Genomic DNA, 23,027 nt, shown 5'->3' on the forward strand with positions numbered 1-23,027 from the left:
AAGTTATTTTATTATTTTGTGTAAAAGGTAGTCCAACATTATGCATCCATTGGTTTGCTCAACAATTTTTCAAAAGAAGGATTAGACTACTGATACTGCACAGGGGCCAAGTTAGCCTTTTCAAACCAAAATAATTTATCGAGAGCCATAAATATGAGAACATTTGTTCCCAATAAAAACAAGTCAAAACATGGCGATATAAATGAAGAGCAGTTATTCACTCCTGTGAGAGTTCTGCTGCCTTAACAAACATAGGCTTTATTGGGCAGGGGTGTATGACCTTAATCACGTTGTAATTTACAATGGCTTTCGCACCGAGCCACTTGAACAACACGTCTTTGTTTCAATTATGGTATTCGTGTACCGTAAACCTTCACTGTGAGAGAAACTCCAGCTGCACCACCACTCACCATTATATAGAAAATAATAAACTCAACTTGTCGACTCTTTCCAATAAAACTAAATTAAAGCTCAATTAATCAAGTAGTTTCTATAATGACACATGAAAGATGGAACTTCAGACAGTTGGTAGGTCTCCTTGTTGAAACATGGCATCTGAGTTGCGTCCCAAATGGCAACCTATTCCCTATGTAGTGCACTACTTTTGACCAGAGCCCTATGGACCCAGGTCAAAGGTAGAGCACTACTGTCATGCAGGTGAAAGAGGACCCAAAAGCGACTTGGCGAAAACAGAGTCTTTAATCCAGTAAAGTAAATACAAACAAAAAACACAACTTTCACTCGAAATGACGAGGACAAACTGGAGACTCGATCTTGAACAGCAGGTGAACAGCAGGTTGCCTCGGGAAGGCACTTGAACCAGACAGACTCAGACACCTGCTCACCACGCAGCATCTGAGGAAAACACGACACGACAGGGCGATACACAAACACAGCACGGTGAATTCTAGACAAGGAACCGACAGGACAGGAACGGAACACAAAGGAAGAAATAGGGACTCTAATCAGGGGAAAGGATCGGGAACAGGTGTGGGAAGACTAAATGATTGATTAGGGGAATAGGAACAGCTGGGAGCAGGAACGGAACGATAGAGAGAAGAGAGAGCGAGAGAGTGAGAGAGAGGGAGGGGGAGAGAGAGGGATAGAAAGAGGGAAAGAACCTAATAAGACCAGCAGAGGGAAACGAATAGAATGGGAAGCACAGGGACAAGACAAGATAATAAATGACAAAACATGACAGTACCCCCCACTCACCGAGCGCCTCCTGGCGCACTCGAGGAGGAATCCTGGCGGCAACGGAGGAAATCATCAATGAGTGAACGGTCCAGCACGTCCCGAGACGGAACCCAACTCCTCTCCTCAGGACCGTAACCCTCCCAATCCACTAAGTATTGGTGACCCCGTCCCGAGAACGCATGTCCATGATCTTATGTACCTTGTAAATAGGTGCGCTCTCGACAAGGACGGGAGGGGGGAGGGAAGACGAACGGGGGTGCGAAGAAAGGGCTTGACACAGGAGACATGGAAGACAGGATGGACGCGACGAAGATGTCGCGGAAGAAGCAGTCGCACAGCGACAGGATTGACGACCTGGGAGACACGGAACGGACCAATGAACCGCGGAGTCAACTTACGAGAAGCTGTCGTAAGAGGAAGGTTGCGAGTGGAAAGCCACACTCTCTGGCCGCAACAATACCTTGGACTCTTAATCCTGCGTTTATTGGCGGCTCTCACAGTCTGTGCCCTGTAACGGCAAAGTGCAGACCTCACCCTCCTCCAGGTGCGCTCACAACGTTGGACAAACGCTTGAGCGGAGGGAACGCTGGACTCGGCAAGCTGGGATGAGAACAGAGGAGGCTGGTAACCCAGACTACTCTGAAACGGAGATAACCCGGTAGCAGACGAAGGAAGCGAATTGTGAGCGTATTCTGCCCAGGGGAGCTGTTCTGCCCAAGACGCAGGGTTTCTGAAAGAAAGGCTGCGTAGTATGCGACCAATCGTCTGATTGGCCCTCTCTGCTTGACCGTTAGACTGGGGATGAAACCCGGAAGAGAGACTGACGGACGCACCAATCAAACGACAGAACTCCCTCCAAAACTGTGACGTGAATTGCGGGCCTCTGTCTGAAACGGCGTCTAACGGGAGGCCATGAATTCTGAATACATTCTCGATAATGATTTGTGCCGTCTCCTTAGCGGAAGGAAGTTTAGCGAGGGGAATGAAATGTGCCGCCTTAGAGAACCTATCGACAACCGTAAGAATCACAGTCTTCCCCGCAGACAAAGGCAGACCGGTAATGAAGTCTAGGGCGATGTGAGACCATGGTCGAGAAGGAATGGGGAGCGGTCTGAGACGACCGGCAGGAGGAGAGTTACCCGACTTAGTCTGCGCGCAGTCCGAACAAGCAGCCACGAAACGGCGCGTGTCACGCTCCTGAGTCGGCCACCAAAAGCGCTGGCGAATAGACGCAAGAGTGCCTCGAACACCGGGATGACCAGCTAACTTGGCAGAGTGAGCCCACTGAAGAACAGCCAGACGAGTGGAAACAGGAACGAAAAGGAGGTTACTAGGACAAGCGCGCGGCGACGCAGTGTGCGTGAGTGCTTGCTTAACCTGTCTTTCAATTCCCCAGACTGTTAACCCGACAACACGCCCATAAGGAAGAATCCCCTTGGGATCAGTAGAAGCCACAGAAGAACTAAACAGACGGGATAAGGCATCAGGCTTGGTGTTCTTGCTACCCGGACGGTAAGAAATCACAAACTCGAAACGAGCGAAAAACAACGCCCAACGAGCTTGACGGGCATTAAGTCGTTTGGCAGAACGGATGTACTCAAGGTTCTTATGGTCTGTCCAAACGACAAAAGGAACGGTCGCCCCCTCCAACCACTGTCGCCATTCGCCTAGGGCTAAGCGGATGGCGAGCAGTTCACGGTTACCCACATCATAGTTGCGCTCAGATGGCGACAGGCGATGAGAAAAATAAGCGCAAGGATGAACCTTATCGTCAGACTGGAAGCGCTGGGATAGAATGGCTCCCACGCCTACCTCTGAAGCGTCAACCTCGACAATGAATTGTCTAGTGACGTCAGGAGTAACGAGGATAGGAGCGGACGTAAAACGTTCTTTTAGAAGATCAAAAGCTCCCTGGGCGGAACCGGACCACTTAAAACACGTCTTGACAGAAGTAAGAGCTGTGAGAGGGCAGCAACTTGACCGAAATTACGAATGAAACGCCGATAGAAATTAGCGAAACCTAAAAGCGCTGCAACTCGACACGTGACCTTGGAACGGGCCAATCACTGACAGCTTGGACCTTAGCGGAATCCATCTGAATGCCTTCAGCGGAAATAACGGAACCGAGAAAAGTAACGGAGGAGACATGAAAAGAGCACTTCTCAGACTTTACGTAGAGACAATTCTCTAAAAGGCGCTGTAGAACACGTCGAACGTGCTGAACATGAATCTCGAGTGACGGAGAAAAAATCAGGATATCGTCAAGATAGACAAAAACAAAGATGTTCAGCATGTCTCTCAGAACATCATTAACTAATGCCTGAAAAACAGCTGGCGCATTGGCGAGACCAAACGGCAGAACCCGGTACTCAAAATGCCCTAACGGAGTGTTAAACGCCGTTTTCCACTCGTCCCCCTCTCTGATGCGCACGAGATGGTAAGCGTTACGAAGGTCCAACTTAGTAAAGCACCTGGCTCCCTGCAGAATCTCGAAGGCTGATGACATAAGGGGAAGCGGATAACGATTCTTAACCGTTATGTCATTCAGCCCTCGATAATCCACGCAGGGGCGCAGAGTACCGTCCTTCTTCTTAACAAAAAAGAACCCCGCCCCGGCCGGAGAGGAAGAAGGCACTATGGTACCGGCGTCAAGAGACACAGACAAATAATCCTCGAGTGCCTTACGTTCGGGAGCCGACAGAGAGTATAGTCTACCCCGAGGAGGAGTGGTCCCCGGAAGGAGATCAATACTACAATCATACGACCGGTGAGGAGGAAGGGAGTTGGCTCGGGACCGACTGAAGACCGTGCGCAGATCATGATATTCCTCCGGCACTCCTGTCAAATCGCCAGGTTCCTCCTGAGAAGTAGGGACAGAAGAAACGGGAGGGATGGCAGACATTAAACACTTCACATGACAAGAAACGTTCCAGGATAGGATAGAATTACTAGACCAATTAATAGAAGGATTATGACATACTAGCCAGGGATGACCCAAAACAACAGGTGTAAACGGTGAACGAAAAATCAAAAAAGAAATAGTCTCACTGTGGTTACCAGATACTGTGAGGGTTAAAGGTAGTGTCTCAAATCTGATACTGGGAAGATGACTACCATCTAAGGCGAACATGGGCGTAGGCTTCTCTAACTCTCTGAAAGGAATGTCATGTTTCCGAACCCATGCTTCGTCCATGAAACAACCCTCAGCCCCAGAGTCTATCAAGGCACTACATGTAGCACCCGAACCGGTCCAGCGTAGATGGACCGACAACGTAGTACAGGATTTTGATGGAGAGACTTGAGTAGTTGCGCTCACCTGTAGCCCTCCGCTTACAGATGAGCTCTGGCTTTTACTGGACATGAATTAACAAAATGTCCAGCAACTCCGCAATAGAGGCACAGGCGGTTGGTGATCCTCCGTTCCCTCTCCTTAGTCGAGATGCGAATCCCTCCCAGCTGCATGGGCTCAGACTCTGAGCCAGAGGAGGGAGATGGTTGCGATGCGGAGCAGGGAAACACCGTTGATGCGAGCTCTCTTCCACGAGCCCGGTGACGAAGATCTACCCGTCGTTCTATGCGGATGGCGAGAGCAATCAAAGAGTCCACATCTGAAGGAACCTCCCGGGAGAGAATCTCATCCTTAACCACTGCGTGGAGTCCCTCCAGAAAACGAGCGAGCAGCGCCGGCTCGTTCCACTCACTAGAGGCAGCAAGAGTGCGAAACTCAATAGAATAATCCGTTATGGACCGTTCACCTTGGCATAAGGAAGCCAGGGCCCTAGAAGCCTCCCTACCAAAAACTGAACGGTCAAAAACCCGAATCATCTCCTCTTTAAAGTTCTGGAACTTGTTAGAGCAATCAGCCCTTGCCTCCCAGATAGCTGTGCCCCATTCTCGAGCCCGGCCAGTAAGGAGTGAAATGACGTAAGCAACCCGAGCTCTCTCTCTAGAGTATGTGTTGGGTTGGAGAGAGAACACAATCTCACACTGCGTGAGAAAGGAGCGGCACTCAGTGGGCTGCCCGGAGTAGCAAGGTGGGTTATTAACCCTAGGTTCTGGAGGCTCGGCAGGCCAGGAAGTAACAGGTGGCACGAGACGTAGACTCTGGAACTGTCCAGAGAGGTCGGAAACCTGAGCGGCCAGGTTCTCCACGGCATGGCGAGCAGCAGACAATTCCTGCTCGTGTCTGCCGAGCATGGCTCCTTGGATCTCGACGGCAGTGTAACGAGCGTCTGAAGTCGCTGGGTCCATTCCTTGGTCGGTTCCTTCTGTCATGCAGGTGAAAGAGGACCCAAAAGCGACTTGGCGAAAACAGAGTCTTTAATCCAGTAAAGTAAATACAAACAAAAAACACAACTTTCACTCGAAATGACGAGGACAAACTGGAGACTCGATCTTGAACAGCAGGTGAACAGCAGGTTGCCTCGGGAAGGCACTTGAACCAGACAGACTCAGACACCTGCTCACCACGCAGCATCTGAGGAAAACACGACACGACAGGGCGATACACAAACACAGCACGGTGAATTCTAGACAAGGAACCGACAGGACAGGAACGGAACACAAAGGAAGAAATAGGGACTCTAATCAGGGGAAAGGATCGGGAACAGGTGTGGGAAGACTAAATGATTGATTAGGGGAATAGGAACAGCTGGGAGCAGGAACGGAACGATAGAGAGAAGAGAGAGCGAGAGAGTGAGAGAGGGAGGGGGAGAGAGAGGGATAGAAAGAGGGAAAGAACCTAATAAGACCAGCAGAGGGAAACGAATAGAATGGGAAGCACAGGGACAAGACAAGATAATAAATGACAAAACATGACAACTACATTGGGAATAGGGTGCTAATTGGGACACAACCCTTTACTTACTGTAATGCTATTCAGTACTTCAGAAGCAGATGTATATGTTCACATGGAGGTCCTGCTAAATGCACAACTTATTATACTTGAATGTTAACATCTACACGCCCCAATGAAATCATAAAGCTGGTGCGAGAGCCGATGTTGTTTGAAAAGGATCATTCTATATTTTTAGCCCAGAGCTGATGGTGATCCTTACATTGAGATTGAGGTTAACATGAGTCACTTGAGGGACATGGCTGTTAAAGCAACCAAACTGTTTCAAAGTCCAAGTATTTTATTAATCTAGTGGTTGGTGAGAATGTTTATGTGTAGCTGACATACTGCTGTTTCCCTACAATTCTATCCTAATTCTATCCATCTTTTTTCATTATTATGTCCACGTTCAATCTTCATTCTGACATGTAGCCTAACAACAGTAACATGACAACTGGAAGTTTATTGTTCATTTATTTTTAGTCTTTCCGGAATATGAAGGGCGAAGGTGCAATCTGCTCATAACCGTGGCTATGGTTACAGTCTTCCTTGCCCTGCTAATGCACAGGGAGCGGAAACCAAACCACTGTTCATTACTAACAATTGAGTCAGGGCCTCTCCTCTCTGCTTCCTAATGCTCCAAGATGGTTATCATGGTTAGGACCTCTCTGTTGGGCAATTCATCTGGGGTTAATCTACAGGATACTCATCCGGTCAGTATCTTCTAAAGTTATTTTTACCAGCTGAATAAAACTGCAGGGTGCATTGAATCAAGCTCGGTCATTCCATCTAGCTAACAGCGACATTGGTGTGTTCCATTGGGAGACATGCTACATATAGAATTTGATACGACCCTCAATAGACCAATCCACGGCTCAGTGAGATAAATAGGTAAATGAGGCAGCGAGGCAGCTCTCTGTCACATAGCAACCAGACCTATTTTGGGAAAGTGTTTAATTGTGCTTGTAAAATCAAGGTCCATGTAAGGTTTTATAGGCAAGGAAAACCAAAACAACATTGGATACATTTCTTCTGAATTCTACCTATTTGGATGAGGTTCAACACTTGTTTTAGATATTAAAACAACTGTTAACCCCCCCCCCCCCACGGGGATCCAGAGGTTCAAAAATGACATGTTGCCCTGTGTAGATTACATCTATCTATCTTCACAAGAGATTGTTTCAGCGTCTGTAGCATGTCACATATGGCGAAGGAAAATGTATCAATTTAAGTACACATTTACGTGGTTTGTGTCTGGAAACAGGGGTTTTGTGACTTTCATTAAGGTGGATTCACTGTCCTCTTTAATGCAAAATATAAATCCTGCAACATCTGTTTTGCAGTTTTTTAGGTGAGTGATGCCATGCAAGTCAGTGTAACTAGTGCACCATTATGTGCCAAACAAAATAGTTTCCTATTAAGCTGCAACATAATGTAACATCTTTCCTATATGTGTAACGTCTATCTGGTGGGGAGATGGATAGAGTAGTGGAGTTAGATGAGTTTGAGTAAATCACTCATCACCAGTCAGTTGTAAGTGAGATTTAGTTATAACACTGAGAGACATTAAACAAGGTGAATGTCTGGACGGCACACATGAGACCTTACATAATGTGTAATTCAGTCCCTGGATAAAATTGACCAACCCCTTACGAATCAAATCCCTCATCTGTGGTATATTACAGGGAACATAGAACCCTTTCAGTTATTATCATACATCAATGTTACAGGCTGGTAGGCTATGAATACATATCATTAATTATATTTCCAAGCTTTACTGCTTTACCATAATCAAGTTTTGGTGGAGAACATGGATAGGCTACTTGACCATGTGTCTATACAGTGGAAGTACATGATGTATTAAGCCTATGTTAAGCCTATGCGTTGGAGAAATGCGAGAGCTAGGGACTATAAGGTGCTATCTGCATTTGCCTAAATGTAGTTATTGACATAACATTGAACAGAACAAGGCTCTCTACCTATATAGTACTCTAAATACCCCAATGAATGTGGTTAAGTTCTAAATAATACTCTATACAAATTGCTGACACCATTAAAACCACTGAGGGTTCGGAACTTTAAAGCCAATTATCTCCTAAATATATTTTTGTAGATAGAACTTTATAGTCCCAAGCTCTCAAAATCTGGAAGCATTTCAGGACATGCCACTACACACCGCACATTTTACAGATTTTTATCTGATTATTTAAGATAAATCCATTATTTTCTAATGAAATGGAAAGTTATTATATACAGGTAACTGCCAAAATAATGGAAAAACTTTAGTAAATGAGGGATACAACGTATATTGAAAGCAGGTGCTTCCATACATACTTCCATAATTAAGCAATTAACATCCCATTATGCTTAAGATCATGTATAAAAATGCTGGGCAGGCCATTATTTTGGAGTCCATGCTATCTGGGACCTTACCCTATTGAAGTTGACATTTAAAATGGTAAGGCTAGGGGTAAAGGTTAGGGTTAGGGATGTCCCAAGGATCCCGGATAACATTAAGCATTATTGCGTGATGCCATCGCGTCAGCATGGGCCAACATACCTTTGGAATCTTTCTGACACCTTGTTGAATGCCCCGAATAATTCAGGCTGTTCTGGAGGCAAAGGGGCTCCAACCCGATACTAGATTTGTACCTAATATTTTTTCTATGATTTGGGTATTTCTATGTTTCGGCCTAGTATGGTTCTCAATCAGAGGCATGTGTCATGAGTTGTCTCTGATTGAGAATCATACTTAGGTAGCCTGGGTTGCACTGTTTGTTTGTGGGTGATTGTCTATGTTGATGGCTTGTTTCAGTGCAGCTCGCATTAGCTTCACGGTTGTTATTTTGTTTACTGTTTTTGTATAGTGTTTCAGTGTTCAGTGTTTTCTTTATTAAAATTCATGATGAACACATATCACTCCGCATTTTGGTCCTCCGATCCTTCTCGCCTCCTCTTCAGATGAAGAGGAGGATGACCGTGACAGAATCACCCACCACCCAGACCCTGGGCACAGGCTGGGGAATATCGGCACCCCAAAGCAGAGCTGGAGGCAGCGAAAGCTGAGCGGCGGCGATATGAGGAGGCAGCACAGCAGCGCGACAGGTACGAGAGGCAACCCCCAATTTTTGGGGGGGGTTGGGGGCAGACAAGGTGTGGGGCTAAGCCAGGTAGCAGACCTGAGCTCACTCCTCGTGCTTATTATAAGCAGCGCATTACTGGTCAGGCACCGTGTTATGCGGTTAAGCGCACAGTGTCGCCAGTACGTGCCCATAGCCCGGTGCACTATAGGGCAGCCCCCCGAAAGTGCCATGCGAGTGTGGGCATCGAGCCAGGGCGTATGGTGCCTGCTCAGCGTGTCTGGTCGCCGGTGCGCAGTTTTGGTCCAGGGTATCCTGCGCCGGCTCTGCGTACTGTGTCTCCGGGGCGCTGAGAGGGTGCAGTGCGTCCTCTGCCTGCGCTCCGCTCGTGCCGGGCAAATGTGGGAGTGCAGCCTAAGGGAGAGGTGCGTGTAGTAAGCACTAGATCTCCCGTGCTTACCCACAGCCCGGTTCAACCTGTGCCTGCACTCGGGAGGGTCCGGGCTAGAGTAGTTGTCCAGCCTGGGGAAGTGGTGCCAAGGTAGCGCACCAGAGCTCCAGTGCTCCCCCACAGCCCGGTCCTTCAGGTGCCTCCTCCTAACACCAAACCTCCTGAAGGTCTCCCCAGCCTGGTGGTTCCTGTGGCAGCCCCACGCACCAGGCTGTCTCTCTGTCTCTTCCCTGCAGGTGGTCCCGCCTGTCCGGCGCTGCTGCCAGAGTCTCCCGCCTCTCCGGCGCTGCTGCCGGAGTCTCCCGCCTGTCCGGCGCTGCTGCCGGAGTCTCCCGCCTGTCCGGCGCTGCTGCCGGATTCTCCCGCCTGTCCGGCACCAGAGCCCCTCAGCCCAGAGGCGCCAGAGCCCCTGCCCCTCCGTCCAGAGCTTCTGCCCCTCTGTCCAAAAGCTTCCGCCCCTCTGTCCATTGGGGTCATTGAGAAGGGTGGCCATGGTTAGAAAGCCACGGAAGCGGACAATAAGGCGGACTAAGACTATGGTGAAGTGGGGTCCGCGTCCCTCGCCAGAGCCGCCACCGCGGACAGAAGCCCACCCAGACCCTCCCCTATAGGTTAAGAGGAGGACGACCGGCTATTATACTATTTATCATTACTGCATTTCTTGAAAAATTAGTGAATCGTCTTCTTAAAAAAAAAAAAAAATTGCGAAGGCAGAAATGAGTGACCGAGACGCGCAAGGACAGCAGCGGACACATCATTTCAGGTTAAAAGTGTAGCCCTATTTGACAACAACCAAATTTCATTCATTCAACTTTTTGGTCTTTTGTAACATATGCATCTTTCCATTCATCAAATGGCATGTGCAGTGTATGGATGCGGGAATTATTTTACAGTGAATGTGCACAGGTAACCAGGATTACAGAAGCCTTTAGAAGTGATTGTAATTTAAATATACCAATGTGTTTTCATTTAATTCCCTTAATCTATTTCAAGAGAATTTTCAAGATAATTGTTTGCATAAAATAGACGGAGACCAGTCTTATCAATAATAAGTAACAGAATTTATTCTCGGAGCGCGTTACCACGAGCAACAGTTTATATACGTAATTTCATTGCTCCTAAAATTAATTATCCTCCTCTCGACCGGGTCAAAGGGAACTTTAAAAGTTCATTCTGAGTTCATTCTGACCCACGAGCACATACACAGGACACACAACACAGCTGAATTAACTTTTGACTCCTCACCATTATCGATCACCACTTAGCTGACAGTTCTAATTAACAGAACCTAGGAATGCACTCACAGCCTTATATAAAACACCCCAGAGCTCAGTTGTTGGTTCAACCATAGGTTAACTCCCTTATCTGTTTACTTAATCCACAAACCATTCCTTTCTTCCTAGTTGGAATGGTGTTCATTAACTTTATTTTTTTTATTTATTATTATTTTTTTTATTTTTAAACCTGCATTTTTAGCTAAAACATCCAGGTAATATTAACCAGGTGAAATTGTGTCACTTCTATTGCGTTCATTGCACGCAGAGTCAGGGTATATGAAACAGTTTGGGCCGCCTGGCTCGTTGCGAACTAATTTGCCAGAATTTTACGTAATTATGACATAACATTGAAGGTTGTGTGTGCAATGTAACAGGAATATTTAGACTGATGGATGCCACCCGTTAGATAAAAAAATGGAACGGTTCCGTATTTCACTGAAATAATAAATGTTTTGTTTTCGAGATGATAGTTTCCGGATTTGACCATATTAATGACCTAAGGCTCGTATTTCTGTGTGTTATTATGTTATAATTAAGTCTATGATTTGATAGAGCAGTCTGACTGAGCGATGGTGGGCACCAGCAGGCTCATAAGGATTCATTCAAACAGCACTTTCGTGTGTTTTGTCAGCAGCAATGCTGTTTATGAATTCAAGCCTATCAACTCCCGAGATTAGGATGGTATAAACGATGTGATGTGAAATGGCTGGCTAGCTACTCAGCAAGGTGCACGCTAATAGCGTTTCAAACATCACTCGCTCTGAGACTTGGAGTAGTTGTTCCCCTTGCTCTGCATGGGTAACGCTACTTTGAGGGTGGCTGTTGTCGATGTGTTCCTGGTTCGAGCCCAAGTAGGAGCTAGGAGAGGGACGGAGGCTATACTAACACTGGCAATACTAAAGTGCCTATAAGAACATCCAATAGTCAAAGGTTAATGAACTACAAATGGTATAGATTGAAATATATAATTCCTATAATAACTACAACCTAAAACTTCTTACCTGGGAATATTGAAGACTCATGTTAAAAGGAACCACCAGATTTCATATGTTCTCATGTTCTGAGCAAGCAACTTAAAATGTAGCTTTCTTACATGGCACATATTGCACTTTTACTTTCTTCTCCAACACTTTGTTTTTGCATTATTTAAACCAAATTGAACATGTTTCATTATTTATTTATGCTGAATTTGTCACGCCCTGACCTTAGTTAACTTTGTTTTCTTTATTATTTTGGTTAGGTCAGGGTGTGACAAGGGTGGTTCGTTTAGTTTTTGTATTGTCTAGGAATATACCTGTCTAGGGTTTTTGTATATCTATGGGGTTTTAGAATGTCTAGGTATATGTAGGTCTATGGTGAATTGGTTCTCAATCAGAGGCAGCCGTTGTCTCTGATTGGGGATCCTATTTTGCCATTTTGTGGGTTATTGTCTATGGTTAGTTGCATGTCAGCACTATATGTATATATATATATATATATATATATATATATATATATATATATATATGTATATATATGTATATATATATATATATATATATATATATATGTATATATATATGTATATATATATGTATATATATATATATGTATATATATATGTATATATATATATGTATATATATATATATATATATATATATATATATATATGTATATATATATATATGTATATATATATGTATATGTATATATATATGTATATGTATATATATATGTATATGTATATATATGTATATGTATATATATATATGTATATATATATATGTATATATATATGTATATATATATATGTATATATATGTATATATATATATGTATATTTATGTATATATATATGTATATATATGTATATATGTATATATATATGTATATGTATATATATGTATATGTATGTATATGTATATATGTATATATATGTATATGTATATATGTATGTATATATATAATAATAATAATAATATATGCCATTTAGCAGACGCTTTTATCCAAAGCGACTTACAGTCATGTGTGCATACATTCTACGTATGGGTGGTCCCGGGAATCGAACCCACTACCCTGGCGTTACAAGCGCCATGCTCTACCAACTATATATATGTATATATGTATGTTGAGACATGGATGGGAAAAGTACATCTTGTAGCTAGCTGTAAGTATATGTTAGTTTTGTGCAAACTCGTTGCAAGATTGTATTAAGGATGAACCTATCCCGAACCTGATTTCTGTAAGATTGACAACCCTGTCGGATCTGACTTCTGAAATACAATTAGCATAATTGATCATGATACATTTGAACATGCATGCACAAACTTCATGTTAATATTTTGACTGTACTGTCTTTCAGGGAACTGCAGACCAGACATGGATGGGAAAAATAGTCTGTAGCTAACAACTGCCAGTTTTGTGCAAAGTTGTTGCAAGATTGTATTAAGGATGAACCTATCCCGAACCTGATTCCTGTAAGATTGACAACCCTATTGGATCTGTCTTCTGAAATACCATTTGCAGATTTCTGATACCACAGTTGAACATGCACCAGGGTTTAATGTGAAACTGTTCATCTTACCGATCCTTGACCTCAATAGGGATGAATGGAATTCTACAGTATTTCAATTAAACTTTTCAACAACAAAATTACATTTTGTTAATTTACATTTTTGTTAAATTATACTTTCAGGAAAATGGATGGCAGGTTAGCGCGTTGGGCCAGTAACTGAAAGGCCGTTGGTTCCAATCCCCGAGCCGACAAGGCTCTGTCAATGTGCCCTTGAGCAAGGCACTTAACTCTATTTTCTCCTGTAAGTCACTCTGGATAAGAGCTTCTACAAAAATGTAAAAATGAACATGTTTTTATAGGCCCATATTTTGCATTTCTACAGCTCCCAAAATATTTTTACGATGTGGGGGAGTGCCAAGATGGAGGCGTGGGGCTTCAAAACAGCATCCCTGATGTCCTCTAGTGTATATATCAATTACTGAGATGGTTGTAAACGCTGCTACTGGAGAGTTGACTCCACCTATCAGTTGTCTGTGGTTTGGGAAAGTGAATTGAGGGATGTGGTATTTCAGAGATCAGTGTTGCTGTGAACACTGCTGAACAGTAGGGATGGGACGATTTTTCCTGTTCGTCTAGAAAATTGACTTTGCTATCATCAGTAGGCGTCATTCATGGCCGCAGGAATATGTATTGGGTTAGGGATGCTGTTTTTCTCCATTCACACAGGTGTAATAAATGCCTAGTTCACAAAATGTGTGTGTGTGTGTGTGTGGGGGGGGGTGTATATTTTTTAAAGCACCCCTTGGGGGGGTATATAAAAAAAATAAGCACCCTACTTCACGTGGATATGGCTACACCAAATATTTTGTCACTTCGTTGCACACATGCCCAATGATTTCCATGCAATAATTTGTCAGGCAGTTTATCATGGCAGATGACTGTAACCATGGGTGCATTTAGAGCCTACTTACAGTAGCTTTGCAAGCCCTTACCTTCACAGACAGAATAGGCTACGTGGAGGCAGCAGCAGCAGATTATGTGCCCAAATTGACGCACGTATTATTTTGATTTAAAAAAAATCTAGCACCTGAATGAGTAATAATAACAATAATTGGCAAATCAATAGGGGCATTTCCAGTCAATTATTGTAGCTACCAAATAATGTTGGCCATACAGTTTATAGCTAGCTACTTTGTAACAATCGAATGAACACAATGTGTGTCGCGCTAACAAAATCATTCTGAGACCAGTACGGTACATTTGGCAATTTGTTTTTTGACTACAAAAAAGTAATCGACACATTGTTCAAAGAAACACAAAGAGCCTAATCGCGAGCCCGGGTCGCTGATGAGAAGCAAACACCATCTGACAGAGAGAACATGGAATAAACCATGGCCCACAATATAAGATTTTTTGAAGGTAAGATGTTACTCTATTCACCTAATAGCGAAGACAAGGCAATGTCGGTTAGCAATCGCATTCCTAGTTGAATGAGACGCCATCAGATACATTGCACGCGTGTAAATGTGAGTTCAATCATGTTCAGGGCGAGCTAGCTAGTTAACTAAAGTTCGTTATGCCTTGCAGACCTAACTACATGTATTCACATAACTTACAGCTGCTGTGACATTGCATGGACAAAACGACTTAACTAATATGCACGATTTAAAATGGAATCATTATTAGTAAATCTACTAAACTAGCTAGTAGCTATTGTTGATGATAGCTAACTTGCCTGAGTAATGTTGGCTATGTCTGGCTATCAGGCCAGCTGGTACTAGCTTGTTAGCTGGCCACATATCGTAGGAAATTGGACACTAATTGACTGATACGTTTACGCAGTATTTTACAGGATTAACGTTAGTTAAATAAATATCGATAGCTTGCTGTGGCATGGGGTAAAGTTGTAACGTTACTGTACTTGCGAACGGTCAGACAGCAAGGCCTAGCTAGCTAACGTTAGTTACCTAATTGTTGACGGGCCTTCCTGTCAACTAGTATATACTTTTACAAGTATTTTTTTTATTTCATATATAGCGACATAGTTTCAACAGTGGACCAACGTATCGTTATTTGTTGGTTAGCTAGCTACCTATAAACAATGTATTATTTCGGCTTTTTAAGGTAAAGCACAGCCAGGGCTCTTCATTTCAAACAGCACATAACAAAGTTAGTAGCTAACTAGTCTTGTGGTGTTTATGTAAATAGCCAGCAACCCAGGAAGGACAAAGCATATGCTTTATCTATATAACATGCATGTTTCTACATTGTACATATGCACACGTAAGAGTAATGCAATGTCAAATAAGCTAGTTAATTCACAAAAAATAAGAAAGGGACTACTTCTGTAGCTAAGCACCATGCCAGTGTGGAATGTGGTGTCTCAGATTCAGTGTGTCCCACAGGGGTGGGGGAGTTGAGGCCTATTGCTCCATAGAACACAACTTCAAACAAAACGAACACATTTTAATATATGTTTTTGTATTAAAGGTGCTGCACAGTCATCCAATTTCCCAGGTAAAAATATCCTGTGAATGACCAAAACGTCACCCATGTTATTTGTATGCTATTAAAATGCACATAATTTAAGAAATCAAACATGTTCTCTCATCAGAACGTCTAAAAAAACAGCCTGGGTGGAGAGCTTATAATTCTGAGCTCACCTTGACTGACAGCTCTTTGAAACACCATTGTGGTCGTTGCCAGGTAACAAGGTAAACAATGGACCACATGTCATTGATGATCAGGTAAACAATGGGCCACATGTTATTCTGAGCCTACATAGTATGCATCAACCCATTTTCTCTGTAAAATACTCTCATGGTCAACAGAGCTGATCATGGACTGTTGGATATCAGACAACAGCAGCAATACCTAGGATAGGATAAAGTAATCCTTCTCACCCCCCCCCCTTAAAATATTTAGATGCACTATTGTAAAGTGGTTGTTCCACTGGATGTCATAAGGTGAATGCACCAATTTGTAAGTCGCTCTGGATAAGAGCGTCTGCTAAATGACTTAAATGTAATGTAAATGTAAAATTGCATTGCTATTGTTTTGTAGCTAATTACGGAATACAGCTGATACTTCTTTACAATAATTAGTAAAGCCTGAGTCACCTTGGAAACTTAGACATTAGAAAATGTACATGAAAACAGCTTACAATAAGTGTACTGGACAATTTATTTGTGCCTCTGCATTATAAGTGACAATATGTTCAGAATTGTACACATGACCAAAAGTATGTGGACCCCTGCTCGTTAAACATCTCATTCCAATATCATGGGCATTAATATTGAGTTAGTCCCCCTTTGCTATAACAGCCTCCACTGTTCTGGGAAGGCTTTCTACTTGATGTTGGAACATTGCTGCGGTAACTTGCTTCCATTCAGCCACAAGCATTAGTGAGGTTGGGCGATTACTGATGTTGGGCGATTAGGCAATGTAGCTGAACCACTGAAATTGAATTGAAATTGGAACTAATAATTACTACCACAAAGATAGCTGCTGGTCTACCCACCGTCGAATGCCAATTTAAATGTTCATGTATATTCCAATATCTATATTTCTATAGGTTTCCATTGGAGGATTGACAGTATAATTTAAAACAACAGATATTCCCATTCAAGTCAACATTCTCTGATGTGTGGAACTCCAACCATGTTCGCCGGACCATTTGAATGTCTTACATTAAAATTGTGTTTCCATTTTAGTACATTTATCAGCCAGAACAACATGACATCCACCCTGTATGACATCCACCCTGTATGACATCCACCCTGTATGACATCCACCCTGTATGACATCCACCCTGTATGACATCCACCCTGTATGACATCTACCCTGTATGACATCCACCCTGTATGACATCCACCCTGTATGACATCCACCCTGCATGACATCCACTCTGCATGACATCCACCCTGTATGAGTCTCAACCAATGGCTGGTACAACACAAAAACCTCAAACGCTTATAAAATAGGGTCTAAGCTACAACATATGCGAATGTGAAAAAAAAAACATTTTTTAAAATTTAATTGACATTTTAAGGTGAACATAATTATTTTTTCAAAAGGTATTTAACCCCCCCAAGAAATTATTAAACAGATTGACAAACCTGTTTTGTAAGCTTTTTAAATTATATCATTCTCAACTGTCTTTCTTTTCCAGTGATGAAGACATAGATGTGGGGTATGGAAAATAGGTCAACTTTGAGCAGCTTTAGCTCTTGAATGTTTTAGCATTAAGGTCCAAAAAGTAACTTAATGGGAAAATATGTATGGAAGGTTTTGTTCAAATCAAAAGGGGATTGAATTGAAATGGATTTACCCTACAGAGGTAAAATGTCTTTCCTTATCCTCAGACATTGATACGGGGAGGCCTACAAATACGTGATTGCAAGAATGACAGGGTGACCACACCGAAAATAAAACGCAACTTCTCAAAGCATCATTCATATTGCTTTTCATGAAAAAACGTTTAAAAAAATGTTTTTATCCAAACTAGCTATTGTGATTCTCGTGAGATATTACAACTCCAAAATGTCTCATTTTCGAGCAGCATATTGCTAAGCCTCTAAGTCTGTTGCAAATGTTTGAGAGTCACCAGGAAATGAGTCTTGTGGGTTCAGAGAGCGGGGGAGTAGCTCCTTGGTACCACCTGCTCTGTTCTCAGCTGCCAATGTGTCTCCTCTGCATACAGTTTTTTTGCAGACATGAGTTGAGTTTTATTCATCAAAGAACATAGCAGGGATAGTCAGTGTTGACAACTTCACTTTAGACTGAGGCTTAACATCTGATTTATCTAATTAGATTTTAAGATCACACTTGAATCAGGTTGCTCTTCAATGATTTGAATTATACATATGGTGCTAATACAAGCAATGTTGCAATTATTAGTGAACTCCTGGAAGTACACATGACCATTTCAACTGATGCCTTCATTTGGCCTCGAATAACTGATGTGAGTTGTGGTTTATTATATCCAAGCTCTGGATAGATCACAGGCCAGGCGAGATGGAGGGTACAAGCAGAACTGGAGCTTTTCTCTTTCTGAAGGCAGTGAAGAGCAGAGGAGACACGAGTAAGCACTTCTCTCCCGGACCACATTTCAGCACTCAGCATCGCTGCACTGCATCAATTTGACCCCACTGTATCCACCAGACTAAGATAGACCCCCAAGTCTCTCTCTCTCTTCTGTGAATTACTATTCCCACTTGAGAGCCTGCCTGCCTGTCAGCTCAGTACACTGACACGCACAGCCACATGTACACACACTCTGCATACAGAGCCATTGTGTTGAGATAGAAGTGTGTGGACTTTTGTTTTACACTAGAGCTACAACCTGACAGTGATGTTACTGTAAATCTGCAGTACATGTATCTCATAATCATGATGTTACATACAATGTATTTGTAATCCAATAATGTACTGTATGTAATCCATTAACTGGTTAAGTACCCAGTATGTTTATCCAATGGTAAGGCCTAAGTGGACATAAAACCAAGGCATTATCTAAGCATTCTCTTCCACCCCTTTTCTTGCTCTTCTTTTCTCCTAAGCAGCACATCGGTGGTGACCATGGAGATGGACGGACAGCAGCACTCCTCCCCAGAGGGACAGAAGGTACTGTAGGCTAACTCCTCATCTAGCCCCCCTCCACACAACTCACATTTAGGTCATTGTTATTCTGCCCATCTTGCTCTCCTCTCACGATCTCTCTGCCAAAACATGTCTGGCTATGCCATCCAGAGGACTCTATTTTTTACCAACAAAATTGGTCTGTTTTATGCTGCTGCTGGTGAAAAGTTCATGTTGTGACATTTGATGCTTACAGCACTCGGTTATTATACACAGAACATTTAATGTGATTAACTTTATTGTGAATGTGATCTTACTTTAGGCTATTGTAACAAAATCTTCAAAACATGTTTCTCTTGAACAGTGAACAAGGACATTAGATCAGTGCTGTTATTGTCATACTCTACAGGGTGTATCCGTTTTTCATGCAGCATCACTGACATACAGAATTATCTATGTACTGTGCAGAAATGCCCTGCAACCTGCCATCAGATCCTGTGTTAATTACCTTCTCTGTTCTCTACTCTCAATCTCTCTCCCCACACCAGTCCCCCGCTCTTATGCATTTCTCTTCTGCGGATCCCCTAAAAACATATGAAAACAGGCCAAATACAAATAATCACATAGGGGCTCTTAACAAACCAGGAAGTGACAAGAGGCTAAGGTATGACATATTACTGTTGCAAGTATCTCTTCAGTTCAAGTTGGAATGTTTTGCTGACAACTGCAAATATCATAATGAACCATTACAACCTGTTTATAGCAAAAACCTAATGTCGTTCCTCTGTTTCCTCTACTACAGTGACCTCCCAAACATTGTAGCAACGACGTCACCGATACCTAACAGAACTGACTATTTAATAGTCAGCCCAACACCATCTCAAGGAGTTGTTCTACAGGGGAGACCCTTTCAACACACCCACAATGTTCCTGCTGCAATGAGGAAACCTGTCCAAAGGTATGAGTCCTCACTGAAGTCACACTATGGTCGTACTGCATAACATAGCATTTAGAGCTACCGAATGGTTTCATTTGACAAAATGCTTTTTTTCTCAAAGTAGTCGGTAGCGCTGGATCTCTAATCAGTCGAAGAGACATGTTACTCACTTTATTTAGGCAATCTGATCAATTCATTTTGGCGAATTGAAAACAGGTTTTTAGAAAAACAGATACCTTATTTACATAGGTATTCAGACCCTTTGCTATGAGACTTGAAATTGAGCTCCGGTGCATCCTATTTCCATTGATCATTCATTGATCATTCTTGAGATGTTTCTAAAACTTGATTGGAGTCCACCTGTGGTAAATTCAACTGTCTATATAAGGTCCCACAGTTATCAGTGCAACCAAGCCATGAGGTTGAATTAATTGTCCGCAGAGCTCCAAGACAGGATTGTGTCGAGGCACAGATCTGGGGAAGGGTACCAAAACATTTCTGCAGCATTGAAGGTCCCCAAGAACACAGTGGCCTCCATCATTCTTAAATGGAAGAAGTTTGGAACCACCAAGACTCTTCCTAGAGCTCGCCTGGCCTAACTGAGCAGTCAGGGGAGAAGGGCCTTGGTCAGGGAGGTGACCAAGTCCCTGCTGGTGCTCTGTCAGAATGACCAGAGTTCCTCTGTGGAGATTCCAGTGGCTTCCAGGACAACATCTCTGCAGCACTCCACCAATTTCTATTTTTTATTTTATCTTTATTTGACTAGGCAAGTCGGTTAAGAACACATTTTTATTTTCAATGACGGCCGACAGATTTGTACCTTGTCAGCTCGGGGATTTGAACTTGCAACCTTCCGGTTACTAGTCCAATGCTCTAACCACTAGGCTACCTGCCGCCCACCAATCAAGCCTTTATGGTAGAGTAGTCAGATGGAAGCCATTCCTCAGAAGCCACTCAGACCATGAGAAACAAGATTCTCTGGTCTGATGAAACCAAGATTGAACTCTTTGGCCTGAATGCCAAGTGTCACGTATGGAAGAAACCTGGCACCATCCATAAGTTGAAGCATGGTGGTGGTAGCATCATGCTGTGTGTATGTTAGTCAGCGGCAGGGACAGAAAGACTAGTCAGGATCGAGGGGATGAAAAGCTTCTCCAGAGCGCTCAGGACCTCCGACCGGGGCGACGGTTCACCTTCCAACAGGACATCAATCCTAAGCACACAGCCAGGAGAACGCAGGAGTGGCTTCTGGACAAGTCTCTGAATGTCCAGGAGTGGCCACCCAGAGCCCAAACTTGAACCTGATCGAACATCTCTGGAGAGACCTTTAAATAGCTGTGCAGCGACACTCCCCATCCAACGTGACAGCTTGAGAGGATCTGCAGAGAAGAATGGGAGAAACTTTCCAAATACAGGTGTGCCAAGCACACCTAGTAGAATCATACCCAAGAAGACCCGAGGCTGTAGTCGCTGATAAAGGTGCTTCAACAAAGTTCTGAGTAAAGGGTGTGAATATTTATGGAAATGTTATATTTCAACTCAAATTTCAAATCAAATGTATTTATAAAGCCCTTCGTACATCAGCTGATATCTCAAAGTGCTGTACAGAAACCCAGCCTAAAACCCCAAACAACAAGCTATGCAGGTATAGAAGCACGGTGGCTAGTAAAAACTCCCTAGAAAGGCCAGAACCTAGGAAGAAACCTAGAGAGGAACCAGGCTATGAGGGGTGTCCAGTCCTTTTCTGGCTGTGCCGGGTGGAGATAATAACAGAACATAGCCAAGACGTCCAAATGTTCATTGATGACCAGCAGGGTCAAATAATAATAATCACAGTGGTTGTAGAGGGTGCAACAGGTCAGCACCTCAGGAGTAAATGTCAGTTGGCTTTTCATAGCTGATCATTCAGAGTATCTCTACCGCTCCTGCTGTCTCTAGAGAGTTGAAAACAGCAGGTCTGGGACAGGTAGCACGTCTGGTGAACAGGTCAGGGTTCATAGCCGCAGGCAAAACAGTTGAAACTGAAGCAGCAGCACGGCCAGGTGGACTGGGGACAGCAAGGAGTCATCAGGCCAGGTAGTCCTGAGGCATGGTCCTCGGCCTCAGGTCCTCAGAGAGAGAAAGAAAGAGAGAATTAGAGAGAGCATACTTAAATCACACAGGACACCGGATAAGACAGGAGAAATACTCTAGATATAACAGACCGGCCCTAGCCCCCCGACACAAACTACTGCAGCATAATTACTGGAGGCTGAGACCGGAGGGGCCGGGAGACACTGTGGCCCCACCCGACTATACCCCGGGACAGGGACGAATAGGCAGGATATAACCACACCCACTTTGCCAAAGCACAGCCCCCACACCACTATTTCCAATTAATTTTTTTTTTGTAATACATTACTAAAAACCTCTTTTTGCTTTGCCACTATGGGGTATTGTGTGTAGATTGATGGCGGGGGAAAAATATTTAGTCCATTTTAGAATAAGGCTGGAACGTAACAAATTGTGTAAAAGTCAAGGGGTCTGAATACTTGCCGAATGCACTATATATATGTGTATGTGATGGGATGTATAGATATTATGGACAGTATGTGGATAGAATATATATATTATAGAATATATATATTCTATCTGAAGAATACGTGGATAGAATATGTACAGCAATGATTAAATAGAATTGGCCTTGACTAGAATACAGTTTATACATATGAAGTGGATTAAACGGTGTGTTAACATTGTTAAAGTGACCAGTGTTCCATGACTGTGTACGTAGGGAAATGGAATACCTAGTCAGTTGTGCAGGGTAGATTAACTGGGTGGTGGCTGGCTAATGACAGCGACTAAAGTTCAGGGCAGGGTACCGTCTAGTGTTGACTATTTAACAGTCTGATGGCCTTGAGATAGAAGCTGTTTGTCAGTCTCCGGGTCCCAGCTTTGGTTCACCTGTACTGACCTCGCCATCTCGAAGGTAGCATGGTGAACAGGCCACGGCCCGGATGCCTGAGGTCCTTGTTGATTTTCTTGGCCTTCCTGTTACACCGGGTGCTGTAGATGTTCTGGAGGGCAGGCAGTGTGGCCCTGGGGATGTTGGGCAGACCACACCACCCTCTGGAGAGCCCTGCGGTTGCATTCGGTGCAGTTGGTGAAACAGCCCGACCGGATGCTCTCAATGGT

General features: G+C 43.5%; 1 protein-coding gene and 2 non-coding genes across 8 annotated transcripts in view; all 3 read left to right on the forward strand.

The window, feature by feature from the left end:
• The first annotated feature begins 13,029 nt into the window (after positions 1 to 13,029).
• LOC123991920 lies at positions 13,030 to 13,101 on the forward strand. The gene has a single exon (XR_006831017.1). It is a non-coding gene; the product is annotated as a small nucleolar RNA SNORD50 (small nucleolar RNA).
• A 163-nt stretch (positions 13,102 to 13,264) lies between these two features.
• Positions 13,265 to 13,336, forward strand: LOC123992114. Its single transcript, XR_006831205.1, has one exon. It is a non-coding gene; the product is annotated as a small nucleolar RNA SNORD50 (small nucleolar RNA).
• A 977-nt stretch (positions 13,337 to 14,313) lies between these two features.
• LOC123990634 (sentrin-specific protease 6-like) overlaps positions 14,314 to 23,027 on the forward strand; it is a 32,555-nt gene continuing 23,841 nt past the window's right edge. The window contains exons 1-7 of one of the 6 annotated variants that reach the window (XM_046291287.1): positions 14,315 to 14,755; positions 15,827 to 15,853; positions 15,951 to 16,083; positions 18,326 to 18,419; positions 18,901 to 18,961; positions 19,465 to 19,580; positions 19,719 to 19,874. In XM_046291287.1, coding sequence (XP_046147243.1) covers positions 18,917 to 18,961; positions 19,465 to 19,580; positions 19,719 to 19,874 — 317 coding nt within the window. In that variant the 5' untranslated portion in view covers positions 14,315 to 14,755; positions 15,827 to 15,853; positions 15,951 to 16,083; positions 18,326 to 18,419; positions 18,901 to 18,916. Of the gene's footprint in view, positions 14,756 to 15,826; positions 15,854 to 15,950; positions 16,084 to 18,325; positions 18,420 to 18,897; positions 18,962 to 19,464; positions 19,581 to 19,718; positions 19,875 to 23,027 lie in introns of all 6 variants that reach the window. The other 5 variants (XM_046291286.1, XM_046291284.1, XM_046291285.1 and 2 more) reach the window with 5 other exon arrangements.

Source organism: Oncorhynchus gorbuscha, linkage group LG12, assembly GCF_021184085.1.
Source record: "Oncorhynchus gorbuscha isolate QuinsamMale2020 ecotype Even-year linkage group LG12, OgorEven_v1.0, whole genome shotgun sequence".
In the NCBI taxonomy this organism is placed as follows: Eukaryota; Metazoa; Chordata; class Actinopteri; order Salmoniformes; family Salmonidae; genus Oncorhynchus; species Oncorhynchus gorbuscha.